Here is a 19,484-nt window from a genome sequence, read left to right on the forward strand (position 1 = left end):
GCAAGCAAAGAAGGAAAGAAAGAAAAACAACATCGTATATTTCCAAAACTTTCAAGTGGAAAAGGTCAAAGGCCCCAAACTATGCTTCATATTACAAAATATAGATGATCTACAAAAACTTATAGGTATTTACTATCATTCATAATTCTCATGTACAGCATCATGATATAGACTAATAGAATATACAGTGAAAATGTATCACAGCTGGTGACATATATGTTGCCTACCATTTGTCTCATATTCTATAAGATGTACACTTCAACTTTAATCCTTCTATTAACTCTGAAAGGTCAAGAAACTGAGGCTTGCAGAGGGTATGTCTTCTTTGAGCTCACAAACTAGGAAGTGGCAGAGAGGTGATTTACACTGGGGGTGGGAGATGAGAGATGGAGGGATAGGGACAGGTCTGACTCCAGAGCTTCGCTCTTCATTACACTATGTGGTCTGCCATTCCCACACTCTCAAGTAAATAGAATGTTTGTTAGAGAAAACTTATTTTTACTGAATTTTGGTGTTATAACACAGATTTACTCTAATGTTTCTATGGCTTTAAGAATACAGTCATAATTTTAGAATTAATCACTTTGCAATGTGTGGTGATTTTAATTTTTTCTGTTTTGTTAATTTATTATATCACTTTATAAAGTATGTTGAAGATGAACTTGCCCGCCTTGCACACCTTACTTTTTTGAGTGGATTACAGATAGATTCCTAAAATAGTTAGGGACTTCAGAGTGCATCATATTCCCATTAAGAATTCTTCCCTTTTCAATTTCTGGCCTTTCTGATGGGGAGAAAGAGAGAGGAGAGGAGAGGAAAGGAGTAGAAGGGAGAAGAGGGAAGGGAAAGGGAGGGAAGGGGAAGGGAGAGAAGGAGGACAGGAGGACAGGGGAGAGAAGAAGAAGACTATTCTGTTTGAAGAACAGGTTGAGGGTTGTGTTGTGGAAGGAAGGCAAATTAATATCTTATGCTTGAATAAATAAAAAAATAGACTTTTGAACAAACATGACATTAGATAGTAATAACCCAAGCACTATATTTTCTAGCCACGGAGTAATTACAAATAGTTCAAAGAAATGTGAAGTACTTGAACCAATTGTTTGACAGTATAAAAAGCATGGTCCCTACGGTAGGTCAAGAAGAACATTTATAAAAGCAACTGAACTGGCCATTTGCTTCAGCCCGGATCTAACAAAGCTAAATGTGCTGTCTGAAACTAAATGAAAAAAATAGTATTGAATGAACAAACACTAAATTCACACTTAGAATTTTTTAATTTACTATTTCATAGACCCCTCAAGAATCTTCAATTTGGAATATTCTGGATTCTGAATCCAAAGCACAGTGATTTAGATAATCTCTTTCTCCTGAAGGAGACTAAACGAGAGAGATATGTTTTAATACCTAGCTATGTTGTTCATTTTTTCTCTTACAGACTTTTTGTTAAGTAAATCAAGATTGTTCTTTCTAAAACCCAAAATCTAATTACTATGTAAATCACCTCGGCATTCCCACTTATATTTGCTAATAGTTTAAATCAAGATTGAAATAACATTTGAGTCCTGCCAATAGGAACCAAGGAAGTAATTTCTATCAACACTGTATAGCCCAAAATAAACATTTATGACAAATATTGCTGACTGAACTGCATGCCACAGACAAATACTTTATACTTCTGGCCAAGGTAATCACCTACTTTGCACAAAACGAAATTACAGAAGACACTCTATATCTTAAAGTTGGAAGACATGTTTCCTTGTTTAATATTTTTCCGGGAACAAAATGATAATTTGAACAAAGTTAAAGGTGCTTATAATAGTGTACACATGAATTTACTTCCTAATTTCTACTATTTGTGAAATCATTTAGGAAAAAAGGAAATTGACCATGTGCCTTACTTGGATTTTGGACAGCCTAAAACCAATGCTGATCTAAAGTCCAATCTTTGCAGCCAAACTGGCAAGGATAATCTTTGCAGAGTAGAGTGGTAAACAGTATATATTTATATGGATAAATAATATAGCCCTGTGGCCACATTCGTGTTGCAGATGACTGCATAGAAGACTCTTAGAACTCCACTGACATGAATTCTTCTATTTTTAGGGTTCAAGAAGTGTAGACTTTACATAAAGAATAGTAGATATCAGGCATCCAGATATTTTGAATCATCTGCAATAGATGAATAACAGAATAGAATAACATAGGCAGACATCTATTCATAAATGTGCTTTGCAAATGAACTTTTAGAAATAGTATTCAGGGGGTTTATAGAAAAACACTGTTTTAATAAAATCATCTCCAAGAATATCATCTATCCAAGAACAAGGCTTATAGTTCCCGTCATTGGATTTCTTAAAGTGAAGTTGACAGGAGCAGAGAGCAAGAACAGTAGTTCTGGACCTAAGGGCCTGAAGTTCTTTCATGACAGATGACAAAAATACCCTGCTTCCTTATTCCCTAAGAGGAAAACTGGCCATGAACTTGGAACTTTAGCAAGACACTTAGCAAGATCTCTCATAATCTGTGGTCAAGAAGAAAAATATAGGCTAGATGATTATATAGTTAATATGATTCATAGCTAGCTGAAACAACATATGCACAAAGGTGCTAATTAATGTACTGATATCAAGCTGAAGGAGCTCTCCAAATGTTCTACAGCACTTTGCCCTTTGCCCAGTGCTGCCTTTTATCTATTATCAATAATTTGGATGAATATATAAAATAGTTATCAAATGTATGGGTAAGATCCAAATACATTAGAGCACAGAAATAGAATCTAAACAGTCTGGAGTAATGTGCCAAAATTAATAAGGTAAAGTTTAAGTAGGATAAGTATAAAGCTCTGTACTTTGATCCAAAAAGTTCTGCCTTGCTAAAGAATGGGATACCTAAAATTTTGTGAACCAACAGCATATGGATGTAGCTGTTAAAAAAAGTCCGTTAAATCTTAGGCAGCATTGTAAGAATAGATATTTGTTGGATAGTAGAAGGAACATTGGTTCTAGCATCAGAAAACTTGGTCAAATTCCAATTCTGCTACTTTAGCCATGTAAAGTCTTTAATCCTTACTTTCTTCTCAAGGTTGTTGTAAAGTTAAAATGCTTTAATATGTCTACATTCCAAGCATTTGTGTGCAATGACTATGACTTAGAAAAGTTACCATTTACAATAAAATAGATGACTGCCACTCCATTTTGTCCTAGAAAAGATGGTACTGGGAATGAATTTCAGGTGCCGCACTTACAGGCAAACTGGAGCTACTTACAAAGACAGTGACCAGGATGGGTGAGCAACTCAAAAGAGAACATGAACTGCTGCAAGGACTGAGGATAACTGGCTTAAACAATAGTGGATTCAAGAGACACAATATCTACCTCCTGGAGGGCTCCAAGGAGGGAGAACTGTTGATGGAGGATGGAAATTACAAGAATGTGGGCCAGGGTGACCACTTGGTGGGGATGTTGTGAGTGATTTCAGCACAACTGGGTGGTTGGATTACATGGCCTTCATCAAGTCAGTCTGATGTTATATTCCTAGGACGCGTTCAATGAAGTGCTTTCTAACAAGTTCTGCCTCAAAGTAATTCAATATCATCTTGGGTTGGACTGATTTCTAGCCCTGCAATTATACCACCTTCCCTCCAGCTCTAAGACGAATCTTATTTCTTCAATCTGCCTTCTTTGACCAGTTTATTCTTGCTCTCTACTTTGTGAATTTCTGGTCATTTAAAATGCCATCTTTTTCTGAACTATCCAAAGGACACAATAGAAAGGGTAATTTGTGTACACTTTTGGGGAGATAGGCCAGCAAAGGATGACTTCCTGGTTGCTGAAATAAGAAGGTAAAGTGGGAATTAAGAACAGGAACTTAAGAGCTCCAGAGCTGGAGTTGTGGTCCAAGAAGTAGGGAGGGCGCCAACCCTAGTGAAGGCTTTTATTGAGAATTTTGCGTATCGAGGAGGAAGCAGAGACCAAAGGTCCTCAGCCTTGAGCCTGCTGGCCTACTACAAGAACTCAAAAGTTGTTTGCTCAACGCAAGACTTCCTCTGTTTTCCAGAGGCAAAAGGAGGTCTGGACAAGTTGCTCGGCATCTATCTCCAGCCTGTTCCAGATCTCAACTGGAAAAGTGCCTGGGGCAACCAGAGAGGCTACCCACCTCGGCTGGGTCAGGGCTCTCCCGCTTCCCTCCTAAGTAACCCCAGAGAATTTCTCTCTTTTTTTTCCAGCCGCTTGTACGGGGAAAATTGGCAGCGCGCCGGTTGCCAGGGACGCGACTGCCAATTCCGTGACTGAAGTGAAAGAGGACGCCTGGGGGAGGGACACCAGGCTCTTGACTCGCTAGGGCGTGAAAGCTTATTTGTATAACTTTGTCTGATAGCATCTGATTGGCTGAAGCCAGAGGGGCGGTGGTGGGGTGATTCTGAGGGCCCCGCAGTCGTGGCCCGGGGACCTTTCCATTCTGGAGCAATCCCAGTGTCCGTGAGCTGTTGCACCGCCTCAGGGGAGCTGAGGAGGCCCAGTGTGGGAAGTTTTGTAGGCAGGTGCATGAACCTTCTTTCTCTTATAGTGTTTAAGAAATGTGAAAGAACAAGGGCCAGAGTAAAGAAACTGGGGGACAGAGAGTGACCTCGAGACAGTGAGGAAGGAAAGAAACAGATTAGAAGGGGGTGGAGGCCATAAAGAAGGTGTTAGGGGCTCTCTCCCAAGCTTGCCCTTTTTTTTTGCTGGGATCCCTTTGCTAGCTCATTTCTATTTCCGTTTTCGGAGAGTTATTATTACACTCAACTGGAACTGAGAAGAAAAGAGGCAGAATTCTGGCGTTTCACTACTAAAATCTGAATACCAAGTTTTAATCCAGAGGCATAGGTACCTAAAATATCAAGAAGGGCTGTCACTGGGGACAAAATGCGTTTTAACTAACAAGAGGTTCAGCTACTGAAAACTCGATATGTATTTTTTCTCAAGGTTTTTTTCTTGCAATGCTTTGTATCTCAGTGGACATAAGAATTTAAAAATCAACCCAGATTTTTTTGTACTCTCTTGCTGTCCAAGCATGGCATGGGGGGTGGGGGAGGGTCTGTGACTCATTATATTTCCGTATTTTTAAGAATCCTATCAATGCCTCTAGGCTATGATGAGGTCCTATACTAAGTACAAATAATCTTTGTAAAGTACTTTACAATTCACATAATTTTAAACTCCATTACATTCAACCAAAATTTGGCACTACCCATGGGAGAAGCTTCATTTTATTGATAAGGAAATGAAAGCTGTAAGTTTGTTTCTGTGTGTGCAAAGAGGGAGGGTGAGATTATTTTAATACTTTGATTTATATAATGCTTTTTGCTCTACATTTTTCTTTTCATTGATCCTCCCAAGGACCCGGATAAGTAGGTTGAGCAGGTAACATCCTAATTTTATAGATAAGAAAATATGGACTATAATTTGGAGCTAATAAGGTCTGAGGGGGTGGATTCCCCAGACTGGGCTGTCTTCGGGGGTCACTGACTTGTGTCCTGTTGTCAACAAGTGAATCCTTATTATACCAAGTCAGATTTTCATTCAAAAGACAATTAGGAAGATGGTTTGTCATGTAAAAAAAAAAAACAAACCCTTAACTATAGATTATAAGGTGAAAGAAAAAGGGAACGGAATCCCTTTATTATGTGCTCTCTTCTTTTTGGCAGTTTTTGTCCTGCAAGAAAACTGTAGTAAAAACACTCCTGGAAGGTTTTAGAGAAAAACTTTAAAATTAGAAACTTGAGTCTCGTTGAATTATCTGTAGGACTGTTGGAAGACTGGTAGATGAAGGACATAGCAAGGGAAATGAGATGGTAAAACAAAAACAAAAATGAAAATGGGCTGTGGTTTGGAGTCCCAAAGTGAAATTTAAGGTGCAAAGCCCTTAACAGTTAAATTTAGTACATAGCTTAGGCCCAATTAAATGATATTGCTTTTTAAGAGCTATCTTTGGAAAGGAACATTTTAAATTCACCCTCCAATATTATTGGACACCTTCCCGGACCCTCCTGTTAAATGATTTAAGACCTAACACCAGTCCTAACTACTGTCACCCTCTCCAGCATCTCTGAGTAGCCAGACTTGGACAAAAGTCAGGAATTTTGGCTACTTCTTCCCATGCCACATTTGATCTCTTGGGAAAAAAATGTGCAGATCCAATGGTGGGTCACTTTTCATCCCTGGCAGCAGCTGTTACAGGAAAGATTGGGAGAGACCTCAACCGGAGGAAAGCAAACGCCTCACAGGCTCCCCTCCCCCAGCAGCCGGCCAAAGCCAGAGCCACAGCAGGAGCACTATGTGTTCACGTGCACCCAGCATGCTCTACCACCCTTCTTACATAAGAGCCCCAGGACAGAGTTGCGGCTGCTACCGGTCCTCTTCCCCGACGGCTAATAATAAACCGAGACAGTAATTTCTGGTCTGCAGCCACTATTGATGCGGGGTTGGGGGGCTCACTTTGCAACTGGGGCGTGTGCGTTTCGGTCATCTCACATTGAGATCGCATTCAAGGTCCTCCCAACCCCGCCACACCAGCCTGTCCTTTTGCGAGTCCGGACGCTAGCGCCTTCTTCACTCTCGCAGTGCCGTGCCCTCCCCAGCTGGCCTGATCTACTCTCGCGCTGGTGGGGTGCGGCTGTTGTAGCCCTGCCTGGCCACTGCGCCCTCGCTCCGCCTGGGTATCAGGCGAGAGGCGGAGCTTGCCAGGCGCGCTCCGCCCCCACCATAGAAAGGTCCCGGAGAGTGTTACTCGCGGTCATCCCGGCTCAGGATTTTTATCTGCACTGACGGGGAGGCGGGAGGAGGAGACACCGGGGGTGGCTCTGATCGCCGGCGACACCTTTCTGGGGCTCTATAAATTGAGCACCTGGGATGGGTAGGGGGCCGACGCCACCACAGCCGCCCACAGTTGCAGCCGGTCACTGACTACAGCAGCGCCCGCAGGCAGCAGCCTCCAAAAGCGAGAACTCTGAGCTACTCAGCGGAAGAGGATCTCGAGGAGCAGGAGGAGGTGGGTGCCCCTGTCCCATCTCTGCCCCGGTCAGCATAGGCGCTTGGACTCAGGCTTTTTGGAGGACGACGGGGGTGGGGAGCACCCCTTCTTTCTTGCCGCGGCCCTCGGCGGGCAAAGAGGTGGGACAGCCCGGCTTCCGGAAGCCACCTGAGCGCCGTCCCAAGAGAGCAGTAATCGGAAAGGGAGGTGCGCGCGGGCGGGGGCGCCAGGCATCCTAGCCGAGTGAATAATCTTCTCTTTCGTCCCAGTCTCTCAGCCAAGCCAGGGCTCGACCCACAGACCACGAGCCGCCATTGCGAGCTTTCGGACGCCAAAGCCCTGAGAAGCCGCGCATCCCGCAGGGCAGGGCTGTGAGCGAGACGAGAGTTGGAGAGGGCGGAGGAGGAGCTGAAAATCCCGCCAGTCCGGCTTTAGCCAAGCCCCCGGCGCGGGCCTCTGAGATCTCGTGAAGGCGGGCACCCCCTCTCCCCAGCCGGTCATTCCGTGCCCCTGTGCTTCGGCGCCCGTGCGGCAACCATGATGCAAATCTGTGACACCTACAACCAGAAGCACTCGCTCTTTAACGCCATGAACCGCTTCATCGGCGCGGTGAACAACATGGACCAGACGGTGATGGTGCCCAGCCTGCTGCGCGACGTGCCCTTGGCCGAGCCCGGGCTGGACAACGACGTCAGCGTGGAGGTAAGCAGCAGTGGAGGCTGCCTGGAGGAGGGCACGCCCCCGGCCCCCGGCCCCGGCAGTGCCAAGAGCAGCTTTTTTGCGCCCTCCCGGGACATGTACAGCCACTATGTGCTGCTCAAGTCCATCCGCAACGACATCGAATGGGGGGTTCTGCACCAGCCGCCTCCGCCAGCGGGGAGCGAGGAGGGCAGCTCCTGGAAGTCCAAGGACATCCTAGTGGATCTGAGCCACTTGGAGGGCGCGGACGCCGGCGAGGAGGACCTGGAACAGCAGTTTCACTACCACCTACGCGGGCTGCACACTGTGCTCTCCAAACTTACGCGCAAAGCCAACATCCTCACCAACAGATATAAGCAGGAGATCGGCTTCAGCAATTGGGGACACTGAGGCGGGCCGCCCGCGGCTGCTCAGCACCCTTCCCGGCCCCATCTCTCACCCTCTACTTCCTCAAAGCTGTATTTCTGGCCGTAGGGCGCGATGGGCCGACTGCGAAGTTGGGGAGCTGTGTACGTGAAGGGGGCGCAGTGGGGCTGCACGGAGGAGGGGGCTTCTTTTGGGAGAAGAGAAGAGAAGGAAGTGGTGGCGGGTGGGGGAGCAAATCAAGGATCTTCTTCCCTCCCACGGGGTGATGGGGTCTGTGTTCTTCTTTGGTGGGGATGGGACTGGGCTGACGCCCTGCATTCAGCCTGTGCCTTTCCTGGAGTTTCTTTTTTGTTCTTTCCGGAGAAGGGCCGAGAAATGGCCATGCCAGGGCGCGGCGCTGGGTTGCCACACTTTGGAGCTCCGCCCCGAGCTGGGTGCTGGGGAAGGCGGGGCACGCAGCAGCCTCCCGCCTCCTGGTGGTTGGGCTGATGGAGGCTGCAGCGTTGCTAGGATTGCATCAGTTTTCCTGTTTGCACTATTTCTTTTTGTAACAGTGGCCCTGTCTTAAATATTTGGAATCTCCTCCTTGCTCTGAAATTTAAGCGATTCCATTGTGATAAGCGCACAAACAGCAATGTCTGTGGATAACCGGTACTACTTTATTAACGATTTTCTGTTACACAGTATAGTTGTCCTGTGGCACGCCTACCCCATGCCTTTCATGCCACCCCTGCCCCCATCCCAGTGTGTATAAGTTGGCACTGTGTCAGCTTGTACGAACCTTGCCACTCAGCCAGTGGAAATGATAACATGAGAAAGTGGACCTATCTGAAATGGAACCAACTGACATTCTATCAGTGTTGTACATAGAATGATGAAGAGTTCCACTGTTGTTATGTCTTAAATTTATTTAAAACTTTTTAAAATCTAGATGTAGACTATTCTAAAAAATAAAAGGCAAATGTGTTAACAAAACTCGACAAAAGTTGTTGCTCTTTAATTTGTCAATGAATGGATTATTAGTTAAATAAAAATAAATTAATTGATTTTATAGCAAAAGTAAAATTTATTTTCCTTCTGGTATTTCAAAATGCTGGATAATCATCTCTCAGCATTCAGATTTGTCTGAGAAGTAGCTACAGACAAAATTACTTACTAGTTTTTATTTCTAGTTCAGTACCAAGGTAGGCCCATACAACACAACAAAAAGTTCATAAATATTCAAAGTATTTAGACATTCATATATTGCATTTTCTAACCAAGTTGACCAGCTTATTAAAGTGCTAAATTAACATTTTGATGTTTTAAGAACCTTAAGCACAAACTAAAGTGTTTTGGGGCATTAAAAACTTATTTTAAAAGTAGAAATGTCTTTTGTCTACTTAGTAGCAGTGAAGAATTAGAAAAGGCCAGCTAATATTAGTGCACACGCCTTGCAGGTCTTTATTTACAAGTGTTTTAGGTTGATCATAAGAGATACTTAAATGTGTTATAACATGTGCTCTGGCTTCTTTTACTAGTTCTTCGTGAAGTACTAAGCTTTGTTAGGCAGCGTCCAGCAATGCTTCCAGTTTTTCAGTGAGCCAGTCTGCAATTATGGACAGCATATCTGTCAAGGCTGCTACTGGGCCCTTGTGAACACTTCTTAGGTGCCATTATGATGCTTTCCTGGGATGGTGGGAAGGGAGAAATACATTGTTCTGTATTTTCTTTATTTCATTATTTTTTAGGGGGAAATAAGTGTTAGATCAACTTAAGTTTTCAAGCTTGCAGTCATGAGACATCTCTAAGCTCCTAGAACTTGAATTTAAAATACAACGTTGTAGTTTAGAAAAAGGAAAAAAGGGTTTGTTTGTTTTGTTTTTGGTGTGGGCAGCTCAAGTTTATTATCAGCTTTTAGCAGCAGTGAAAAAAATGGGGAAGTTTCAAGACTAGGGTGCCTGCCGTTGCCGGAGAAAGTTAATCGTTAATATATAAAGATAAGCGAGGTAGCTCCAAAAGTAAAAAATACGGCCTCTTGTTTTGTATCTCCTTTAAAATATTGCAAACAAAGAATATAAAGAAAGGAGACCACAGAAGCCATGTCGTAGAAAGAAACTCCAAGAATTTAGAGCCAGAAGGTTGGGTTCAAATCCTCTCGTTACTAGTACTTATTAATTGCGAGTATTTAAACATTCGAGCTTGTTGTCACATTTGAAATTAGGCATAATAATAACTACAATGCTTATTTTATAGAGTTGCAGTGAGAATTAAATGAGACGGTGTAGAGACTGTCTGAGGCTTCAAAGTTTCTTAAGGCACTGCTCAGGGTTGTTGGTTCACGTCTCTGTTGACCCCCTTGACTGCTCCAGGCGTATATGAAGCATGGGACGATATGTCCATTTTAAGGAAAAGCATAGTTTTCAATTACACACATGAAACAGCAAGTAAACGATTTCCTTTCTCAAAGTCTTGAGGAAGGGCCTGAATTAAAACCAAAGTCAGTTTGGGAAGATAATATCAAAAAGTTTATGAGATGCTAACTGCAAGTTTTTTTTCAGAATGTTCCTGTAGTATATAGAATACAAAAAGTATATGATAGCAAGATTAAGTCGTAAATAGCTATGAATGTTAACTTTATTTTTGAAAATGTAACTTTATGTAAGAGTATTTTTATATATAAATAGTGAATTAATTTTGACCTAGGAGTCATGATGATCATTGTTAAAAAAGACTGGAGTCTTTATGAACCCATAAGATTTCCCAGGCCCAATAAGTACTATTCCACTGATAGTAACTACTATTTTATTCATCAGTTTATGAAGCAAAACAGGTCAAATCCTCAACAAATTCACCTGTTAGAACTTCTCAAGCTATTTAAATTTTGCTTAACCTCTGAGATAATGTGACAAGGGACTTTATATTTTCAGAAGGTCTTTCCTGAGGAAGCTCAAAGTAGGCTATAGATTTTAAATGTTGTAAACATTGTGTGGCTTCTCCCTAAATTAGAGCTCTCAGAGATGCTGGTTGTATGACAGTGCTCATCCATGTGGCAGTTTGTGACTAAAAGGAAGGCGCAGATAGATGAACTGGGCAAAAAGAAACAGATGGCAATTGATTATCATCCAGATATTTACATTCGATAGGAATTTTCTACATGAAAAACTCACACCAAAGCCTTTGAGAAGCCTGCTTTGGCCTCTAAAACAGCTTACTGCTTTGCTCACATGGGCTTTTACATGTTTTACATTTATAGTGTTCCTTAGCCATCTGTCCTAATTTACTCTTTCTCTGAACCTGAACCCAATTGTTAGAGAGCCCATCACAGAAGCTGGGATTATTATTCTTTGGACCAACTTGAAAACTGTCTAACTAGTTTTCTTTTTAACACTTTTTTTAAGAAATGGAAGTTATTGTCATTTGCATATGCCTCATCATTTCCCCTTATTTTTAGTTGCTGAACAAAAATCATTTAGGAAAGAGCATTTCTCCTCCTCCCGTGCCTTCTCCCTTTCTTCTGTAGTTCTCAAATGTTTGAAAATTAGACACAGTTTTGAAGGATCGAGGGCTCAAATCTTATATCATACACTCCTTTTTTCTTTAAGGTAATTATCTTTTAATGAGATATCTAGTACATTTATACCAATCATTACATCCTCGTGTGATTTGTTTTGAAGAATTTTGCACCAAATAATGACAGAAGCAATGTTTTCTTTAAAACTTTAGAAGCAATTTTTACCCCCAACAAACTGAAAAATGTGGATCAGGAGATTATGAAAATTTTAAGCATGTAGACTATTGATTACTCTCTTTAAATGAATTGAGTCTTTTTAAAATTTCGAACTTTATGTAGTTTCTGATCAAGGTGAAATTGCTTTAATTTGTAAGATTACTTAAACAAAATTATTTATTTTTTCTTTTAAGATCATATCCATTTTTTTAATAACTCAGAGAAACTGAAAAAGTCATTCTTGAGTTACTCTAAACACTTTATTAGGCCTCCAGTTAGTTCATTTGGAACTATGTAGAACGTTCTGATGAGCGGTGAAGATTATGACAGTCTACTACCAATAACCGCTTCTGCATCTGGAAGCCAGTATCCTTTGCCTCATGCAACTATGACTTCTCCCCAAACCCACTTTAGAGCACCCCCATGCTAGCTCTTGTAAGGCCTTGCGAGTCTCCATAGAGCAAAGAGTCCTCAGAGCTGAGGGAAGGACCAGAACCGTGCCCTACTTCCAGACCACACTTGATTACCTGGGTCCCCAGAGTACCCTGTCCAAATGGCCCTGAGTCCATTCCAAGAATTTCACAGGCATTTGCATTGAGTTTATTCTCTTGATGGTGGACATGCATGGATGGTGGATAGGGCTTGGACATGCAAATGGATTGTCCAAGGATGGAGCTTGTGTAGGAAGATAAGGAGGTGGAGTGTAGGCTGGAGGTTACCCCCACCCCTGGGTTTTAGGATAAACAAAGGGTTTGAAAGCCTACAGAAAGGAAATAAGAGGTGAAAGCAGCTCAAACTTTAAGATGTCTTCCAGTATTGGCAAATGAGGATTTTATGGTTTTTCTCTCTATTTCCCAAATTCCTCAGGAGTCTCCCTGCTCCATTGAAAGAATGCTAGTTAATTAATGAAGTGTTGGTTAAGGAAAAGGAAAACCACATCTGTGCACAGAATTTTTCCAGCTGCTTCCTATTCAGTGCTTGAATGGTAGCAATTATAGTGAAGACCCAAATGGATACATCTTTCATAAAATCTTGAAGATTTCACCTCCTCAATTTTATCTATCTATCTATCTATCTATCTATCTATCTATCTATCTATCTATCTATCTATCTATGTATCTATCTATCTATCTATTTATTTTTATTTTAACACCTACGGCACCTGGTCTTCCTAGGTGGTCTCCCATCCAAGTATTAACCAGGCCCGACCCTGCTTAGCTTCCGAGATCAGATGAGACTGGGCATGTTCAGGGTGGTATAGCTGTAGACTATCTGTTTTCTTTTTAGTATTAAAAATCTTGGTCAAGTTAGAGCAGAAAACTAATAGTTATGCATCTGTCTAAACAAGGCCTGTTAAAACCACAACTATCTCATCAGCCCTTCCTGTTTTAGCATTCTCTATTCTCAAGAGAAACATTTTTTTTTGGTACCTTCCTATTCTTTTTCTTATATTTTATTACTTCTTGGTCTATTGTTTCAGAACATTTTGAAACACAGTTTTTAAAATTTATTGGCTAGTGTGCCCAACTTCAATAATCTCAAACTGGTAAGCATTTTCATTGGAGAAAGTTCTTATAATTTAGTTAAGAACAGGGATATAGATGGTAACTTTTTGAACTTGAACTGTCTAGAGAAAGGGCTTTCTAACACAGTTGATAAATAGACTGAAAATAGAAGCAAATAGAGCCCAGTTCTTTATTTTAGCTAGCTAAATAAACAATGTTGGGGGTGGGGCATTTTCTAGAATCTATTTTACTTTTCATTACTAAGCTTACTAGTGTTGATATGTGCACTTTTATCAACTAGCATGCAGTTAACAGTATGAAACTGAACATGATTCATTTGATGTTTTCAAAGGTAGAAACTAACTTTGTAGCTTTTTTTCCCCTTTTGAATACAACACTGCTGAGGTAAAGAATGTTGTAGCTTGTGGGTGAGCTCAATAGGGCCAATTATAACCTGACTACTCTTCCACCATGTTGAAATATCTGACAGAACTTAGTGTGTCCTTGGATAATGGCATTTTTTCTTCTTCTTAGCAGACATCTAATTGAGGAGATTTCCTGTTTCGTAGTCAAGGAAAGATGAAAACAAAAGTACCACACTGTTGCTTCTGACCAAGGTATTTAAAATTTTCCAGTTGATCACAACGCGATATTAATTTTAAGCCTTGTTTTTTAAAAAATGAAACATAGACGTTGTGAAAAAACATGCGTGTATTCTATAGTAGCTAAACTATGTGTAGAATGCAAGGAGTGTAGTTAGTGTACTTTAGTCATTCAAAACAAGGTGTAGTATTTCGTGACATGTAATTGACATTGCAGCTTGTAACTCATGGATACTTTGGGGTATAATTTAGTTTGTTGATACTTATTTGTTGTGTTTTTGTTGTGTGTGTGTGTGTGTGTGTGTGTGTGTTGGGGTGGGGAAGTGCCAGAAATTTAGATGTTTAATCCAGGTGTTCGGGACTGGGAGGAATCTCAGAAAGCAGCAGCCCTTTCCTTCTAGTGGGTTTGGGAGTAGAGGAAAAAGCCCACTCCCTGCAGCCAGATTGGGCCAAAATGGAAAAAAGGAGGTGCCAAGATAAGCCTGCCTAATTTAGTCTTTCCAAATTTACCAAATGTCACCCCACCTTCCCTGTGTCAGCGTGATAAGGGGAGTGGTAGAGAAAGGCAAAATGTGTTTTGGGACACTCCCACCACTGGAAACCTGTGGAGTAGGGTGGTAATCATGTTCTTGTGATAGCAGATTGTGGTCCCTTTTCCTCTGGCTAGAAAGGCAGCAAAAATTTGGTTGAAGCATATGATAAGGCTATTTTTGTCAGTGAAGATGGTTGAATAATTCTTAATTACAGCAATTAGGTGTCCCTCTGTGGACATACTATAGTCCTTTTCTATCACTTTATGAGACTACTGTTTGCCAACTCAGAGTTGACCTTATTTTGAAGTAGAAAGAGTGAGGGACAAAGAAAGACCAAGAGGGGCAATTATATAAGGGAGACAAATAGACTGGAAAAAGAGGAGACTTAAAATGAAAAGAAGAAATCGAAAACTTCCAAAGAACCTGTGGCAAATTTTATTTTCTGAAAAGGTTATTTCTGGCCCTACACGCTCTTCCACAACATTGCCACTTTCCATCGAGAGGTAGACTCTCCATCTCCTCAGCTTGAATTTAGGTGAGGGTTTGTGGTTGCTTTGAGAAAATAAACATGGCTGTCACCTTCAAGACCAGGCCACAAGGGGTGATACACCCTTCTCTTGTATGAGATCCATGACTGTGTCTTAAGATGCTCACCGTTAGAATCCAGCTGTGAGGAAGCCCAGGCCACAGGGGGAGGTCACATGTAGGTGTTCCAGCTGACAGCTCTGCTGAGGTCCCAGCCAATAGTCAGCATTAACTGCCAAACTTATGAGAGAGTCTTCCATTGATTCTAGTCTCTAGTTTTCGAGCCCTCCAGCTGACATCAAGTAGAGCAGAGACAAGCTGTCTCCACCAAGCCCTGCCCAAATTTCAGACTTGTGTGCAAAATTTTTTCAATCTTGTAAGCCAGTAAGTTGTTTGTTACACAGCAATAGATTGGAACAGAGACCTTTTCCCACAGTTCAGAAGACTGTAGATCTAAGTGAAAACAACTGAAAGTAGAATGTAATCTATGGACCAGGGGCTATTTTATCACATTTACCTGAGGAACAAACAGGTTAAAATGAACCTAAAACCTTTGGAAACATTCATGTGATGGCCGTTGTAGAGAATGGAAGGATGAATAGAGAGATGGTATAAATACCATTTTACTGTTCTGTTAAAGCTCAGCATGGTAGGCAGAATGATGGTCCTCCAGAGACGTGCTTGTCCTAATCCTTGAAACCTGTGACTATGTTACCTTACATGGCAAGGGGTAATTGAGGTTGCAGCTAGAATTAAGGTTGCTAATCACTTGACCTTCAGATAGAGAAAGTATCCTGGATTATCCAGATGGGCTCAATGTAATCACAAGGGTCTTTAAAAATGGAAGTAGAAAGCAGAAGAGTTAGAGTGATGCAGCATTAGAAAGGCTCAATTTACCCTTGTTGGCTTTGAAGATGAAGATGGCCATGAACCAAAAATTCAGGCAGCCTCTGGAGATTGGAAAAGGCAAGGAAAGTGATTCTCTCTGGAGCCTCCAGAAGGTGTGCAGCCCTGCCAATACCTTGATTTTAGCCCAGTGAGACCCATTTTAAGCCTCTGACTTCCAGAACTGTAAGATAATATATTTGCATTGTTTTAAGCCACCAAATTTGTGGGAATCTGTTACAGAAGCAGTAGGAAACTAAAACAGTCAGCCTCTTGCATGTGGCCAGAAAACGAAAAGGTTATATACTCTTGGCATTTAATCCATTCATTCATTGTCTTTGGGCTGGCTAAAATATAGAATTTCAAGCACCATTTGTTGAAAACAGTATTGAAAGGTTCTTTTTGTCTTCTTTTGTGAAAGAGACTTTATTTTTCTTTGAAGCTTTAATCTTGGTGACAGTAGTCCTGCATAAACAGACACTATTTATGGCACTGCTATTGTATTACTAAAAGGGCTTGTTTCAAATATAGTAGCATTATTTATTATGTCTTTTGTGGTTAAGATCTTAGACACATTCTCTATTTTTATTTTTTAATTCTTCCTTCCCTTCTAAAAATATTTTGTGATCTTTATATAAAGCATTTATTTCTGTAGCCCCATCTCATTATTTTTATTGAGATATAATTATATGCAATAAAATGTACAGATCTTTAGTATATAGTTTGTTAACTTATGATAAATACATGCACCCATGTAATCAACACTTAAATAAAAATATAGAGCATCACCATTACCCTAAGAAGTCCCCTCATATTCCTTTCTGATCCTCCTGCTCTCCCTCACCATCCAGGCAACTGCTATTCTGATTTCTATCCCCATGTATTAGTTTTGCCTATTCTTGAACTTCATATAAATTGAATCATACAGTATGTACTCTTTTAGGTCTACTTTTTTCACTCAACATAATATTTCTGAGATACGCCATGCTCTTGTATATGTCAGTAGTTCATTTCTTTTTATTGCTGCATAGTATTCTATTTTATAAATTTCCACAATTTATTTATTTTCCTACCAATAGACATTTAGGTTATTTTCCATTTTTTAAAAAATTTATTTCATTTAGCTATTATGACTAAAGCTATACATAATATCCTAGTTCATACCTTTTATTTGACAAATATATAGTGATAGAATTACTAAGTTCATAAGGCAGGTATATTTTTAAATTTTAAACTTCAATTTAATTTGAAAATTAAAAAAACAATTTTTTAAGAAACTGCCAAAGAGATTTTTACAGTGGTTATACCATTTACCTTTTCACCAGCAATGTATGAGAGATTCAGTTGTACAGCCCCTTTTGATTAGTGATGCTTTCACCATTAGTACCTAGTACTCCTAACTCTCATTGGATGGTAATGAGTTAGTGCTAGGATGGAGCATAAAAACATTTTCAATGGAGAGAAGCATATTAGATACTGTCTTGGTGAACATTAGGGTTATAATAAGAGAGGTGGTCATAGCAAGGTGAGGTAGAAGGAAAGGTAGCACCTAGTAGTGAAAGAACGCTTGAATTTAGAGTCAAAGAATCTGGATTTAGCCCCAGTTCTTCCAGTTTGTTCTGTGTTTCCTGGGGGAGTTAATCAGCTTCTTGGATTCTTAGCTTTCTCCTTGCAAAATATGGATATCACCTCATAGGCTTAAAAGTAATAGCAATGAACTGCCACAAAGTGCACACTTATTTTGTGTACTTCCTTCAGAGGAAGAAAGAAGCCATTATTACTATGATTGGTGCAAACCTCCTGCATTATCTCATTTTTCCTCACACAGATCTTATGAAGCAGATATTAATATTATTCTCATCTTACAGAGGAGTAAATTGTGTCAAATACTGCTTTTTGTTTTTCAATCTGTCCTCCCCTTATTTCTTCATTTTTTATCTGGGAACTTGGTCACTCCAAATAAAAGCTATACTTATCAGCTTCCCTTGCAGCTAAGAATGACCACATGCTAAAGTTCTAACCAATGAGCTTAAGGCAGAGTGTCATATATGACTTTCAGTAGGAGTCTTTAAAAGATGAGAGAGTAACTTTAATTGCTTTCCCCTTCTTGTCGAATGGGGCGATATGGGATGGCTAGAGCTTTAGCAGCCATGTTGGATAATGAGGTGGTAGCAATGTGTTAAGAACAGGAGAGAAACAAGAGAGAAGGAACATGGGTTTCTGATTGTTATGGACTTTGTTTTCAAAAGCTAGAAATAGGCTACTGTCTTGTTTAAGCCACTGCTGCCATTTCTGTTGCTCACGTCCAAATCTAATCCTAGTACTGAAATGAGAGTTTAAAGAAGTTGTTATGAGGAAAATGAAGTCTTCAAGATAAAACAAAGATTAATTTATAACTGGTGAAATCTTGGAGCATTTGTTAGTTGTTAAGTAAATACGAGGGCCAAGGAAGGAAGAAAAAGGTAACCTTGAGGAAAGAGCCCCTTTTCTCTCACCTGATTTGCTATTTTAGGTTTTATAAGACAATGCAAACAAATGTTAGATTATTTTGACTATTTAATCTGTGAATTTTCCAGGCCTCTTTTTCTTCCTCTTCTTTTTTCTTCCTTCACTTACTTTACTGCTTATTAGTATATGGACTGATGAGAATTCGTACTAGAAACTTTAGATTCTTGTTAATAACTCTCATAAAGACTTTTAAAAACCATAAACTCAACCTTCAAGCAATCATTCCTTAATTAGGGCTGACAAAGTGTGGGAAAGCAGCTAAAGGAACTGTAATGGTTCCCACCCCTCACCCCTCTCCAGTATGATGTTGGGAAGCAGAATAAGCAGGAATTGGGGTATGGGGTGGGAAGTATCTGGGAGAGACACTCCAAACCATTTGTACCTGCTCAACACAAACTCAGAAGAAACAAAGTTATAAAACAAAGACCTAATCCCTCCCTCCCTCACTTTCTTCATTTTTGTCTTTTGTTCCTTCTGTGTTAAGATGCCCTGGAATTAAATGCAAGGATTTAGATATGGTTCCAGGAATTCTCAATCTAGCAGGGGAGACCGAATGTAGACAAATTCAGCAATATCATGAAGGAAATAATAGAGTTATGCAGGGCTCTGGGAACATGCAAGAGGAAGCTTGCATGGAAGTGATGTTTAATTCAGTAGATATTTACTGGGTACCTACTATGTGCCAGACATTTTGCTATGCTGGTGATGGTAGTGAACATTACACAGTCCCTGCCCTCAAACCCTCATCTTCTGATGGAAGATACAAATGACAAAACTTAGTAAGTTCTATAATAGGTGGGTGTGGGGTGCTATGGGAGCTTAGAGAAAAGTTCCTAAACGAGGCCTGGACTGAAGAATAGTCCCTTGGACAAAATGACCTCTGTGCTGAGATCTGATGGAATAGCGTGGATTAACCAGGTGAAAATGGGGTTGGGATGAATCCTCTAGGCCTATGTCTGAGAGCTCTGAAGCACGTATGGATAGAGGATGAGAGATGAAGGCGAGACATAAGCAGAAGCAACATTATGAAGTGACTTTTAAGAACATGCTAAGGATCTGCCTCCTGGTATGCTGCACTGAGGACACATCGCTTCTGTGATCATCCTGCCTAACATGAAATTATATTATATATATATATACA

The 19,484-nt window shown here is 40.7% G+C and overlaps 1 protein-coding gene, 1 long non-coding RNA gene and 1 pseudogene across 2 annotated transcripts in view; 2 read left to right on the forward strand and 1 right to left on the reverse strand.

The window, feature by feature from the left end:
• Nucleotides 1–6,761: 6,761 nt before the first annotated feature.
• Nucleotides 6,762–9,056, forward strand: MID1IP1 (MID1 interacting protein 1). Its single transcript, XM_039888286.1, has 2 exons — nt 6,762–7,029; nt 7,281–9,056. The coding sequence occupies exon 2, from the start codon at nt 7,549–7,551 to the stop codon at nt 8,098–8,100; it is 552 nt and encodes a 183-aa protein (XP_039744220.1). The 5' UTR covers nt 6,762–7,029; nt 7,281–7,548; the 3' UTR covers nt 8,101–9,056.
• Nucleotides 9,057–12,935: 3,879 nt separating this feature from the next.
• On the reverse strand, nt 12,936–13,054 carry LOC120581570 (uncharacterized; annotated as a pseudogene).
• Nucleotides 13,055–13,135: 81 nt separating this feature from the next.
• The window catches only part of LOC120622723 (uncharacterized), a 22,046-nt gene continuing 15,697 nt past the window's right edge, over nt 13,136–19,484 (forward strand). Inside the window, exon 1 of the long non-coding RNA XR_005658531.1 lies at nt 13,136–13,907. This is a non-coding gene — a long non-coding RNA (uncharacterized LOC120622723). The remainder of the gene's footprint in view (nt 13,908–19,484) is intronic.

Source organism: Pteropus medius, unplaced genomic scaffold (assembly GCF_902729225.1).
Source record: "Pteropus medius unplaced genomic scaffold, Ma_sr-lr_union100, whole genome shotgun sequence".
Classification (NCBI taxonomy): domain Eukaryota; kingdom Metazoa; phylum Chordata; class Mammalia; order Chiroptera; family Pteropodidae; genus Pteropus; species Pteropus medius.

Coding starts and splice junctions, on each gene's coding strand:
- MID1IP1 (XM_039888286.1), top strand. CDS start 7,549: ATGATGCAAATCTGTGACACCTACAACCAGAAGCACTCGCTCTTTAAC.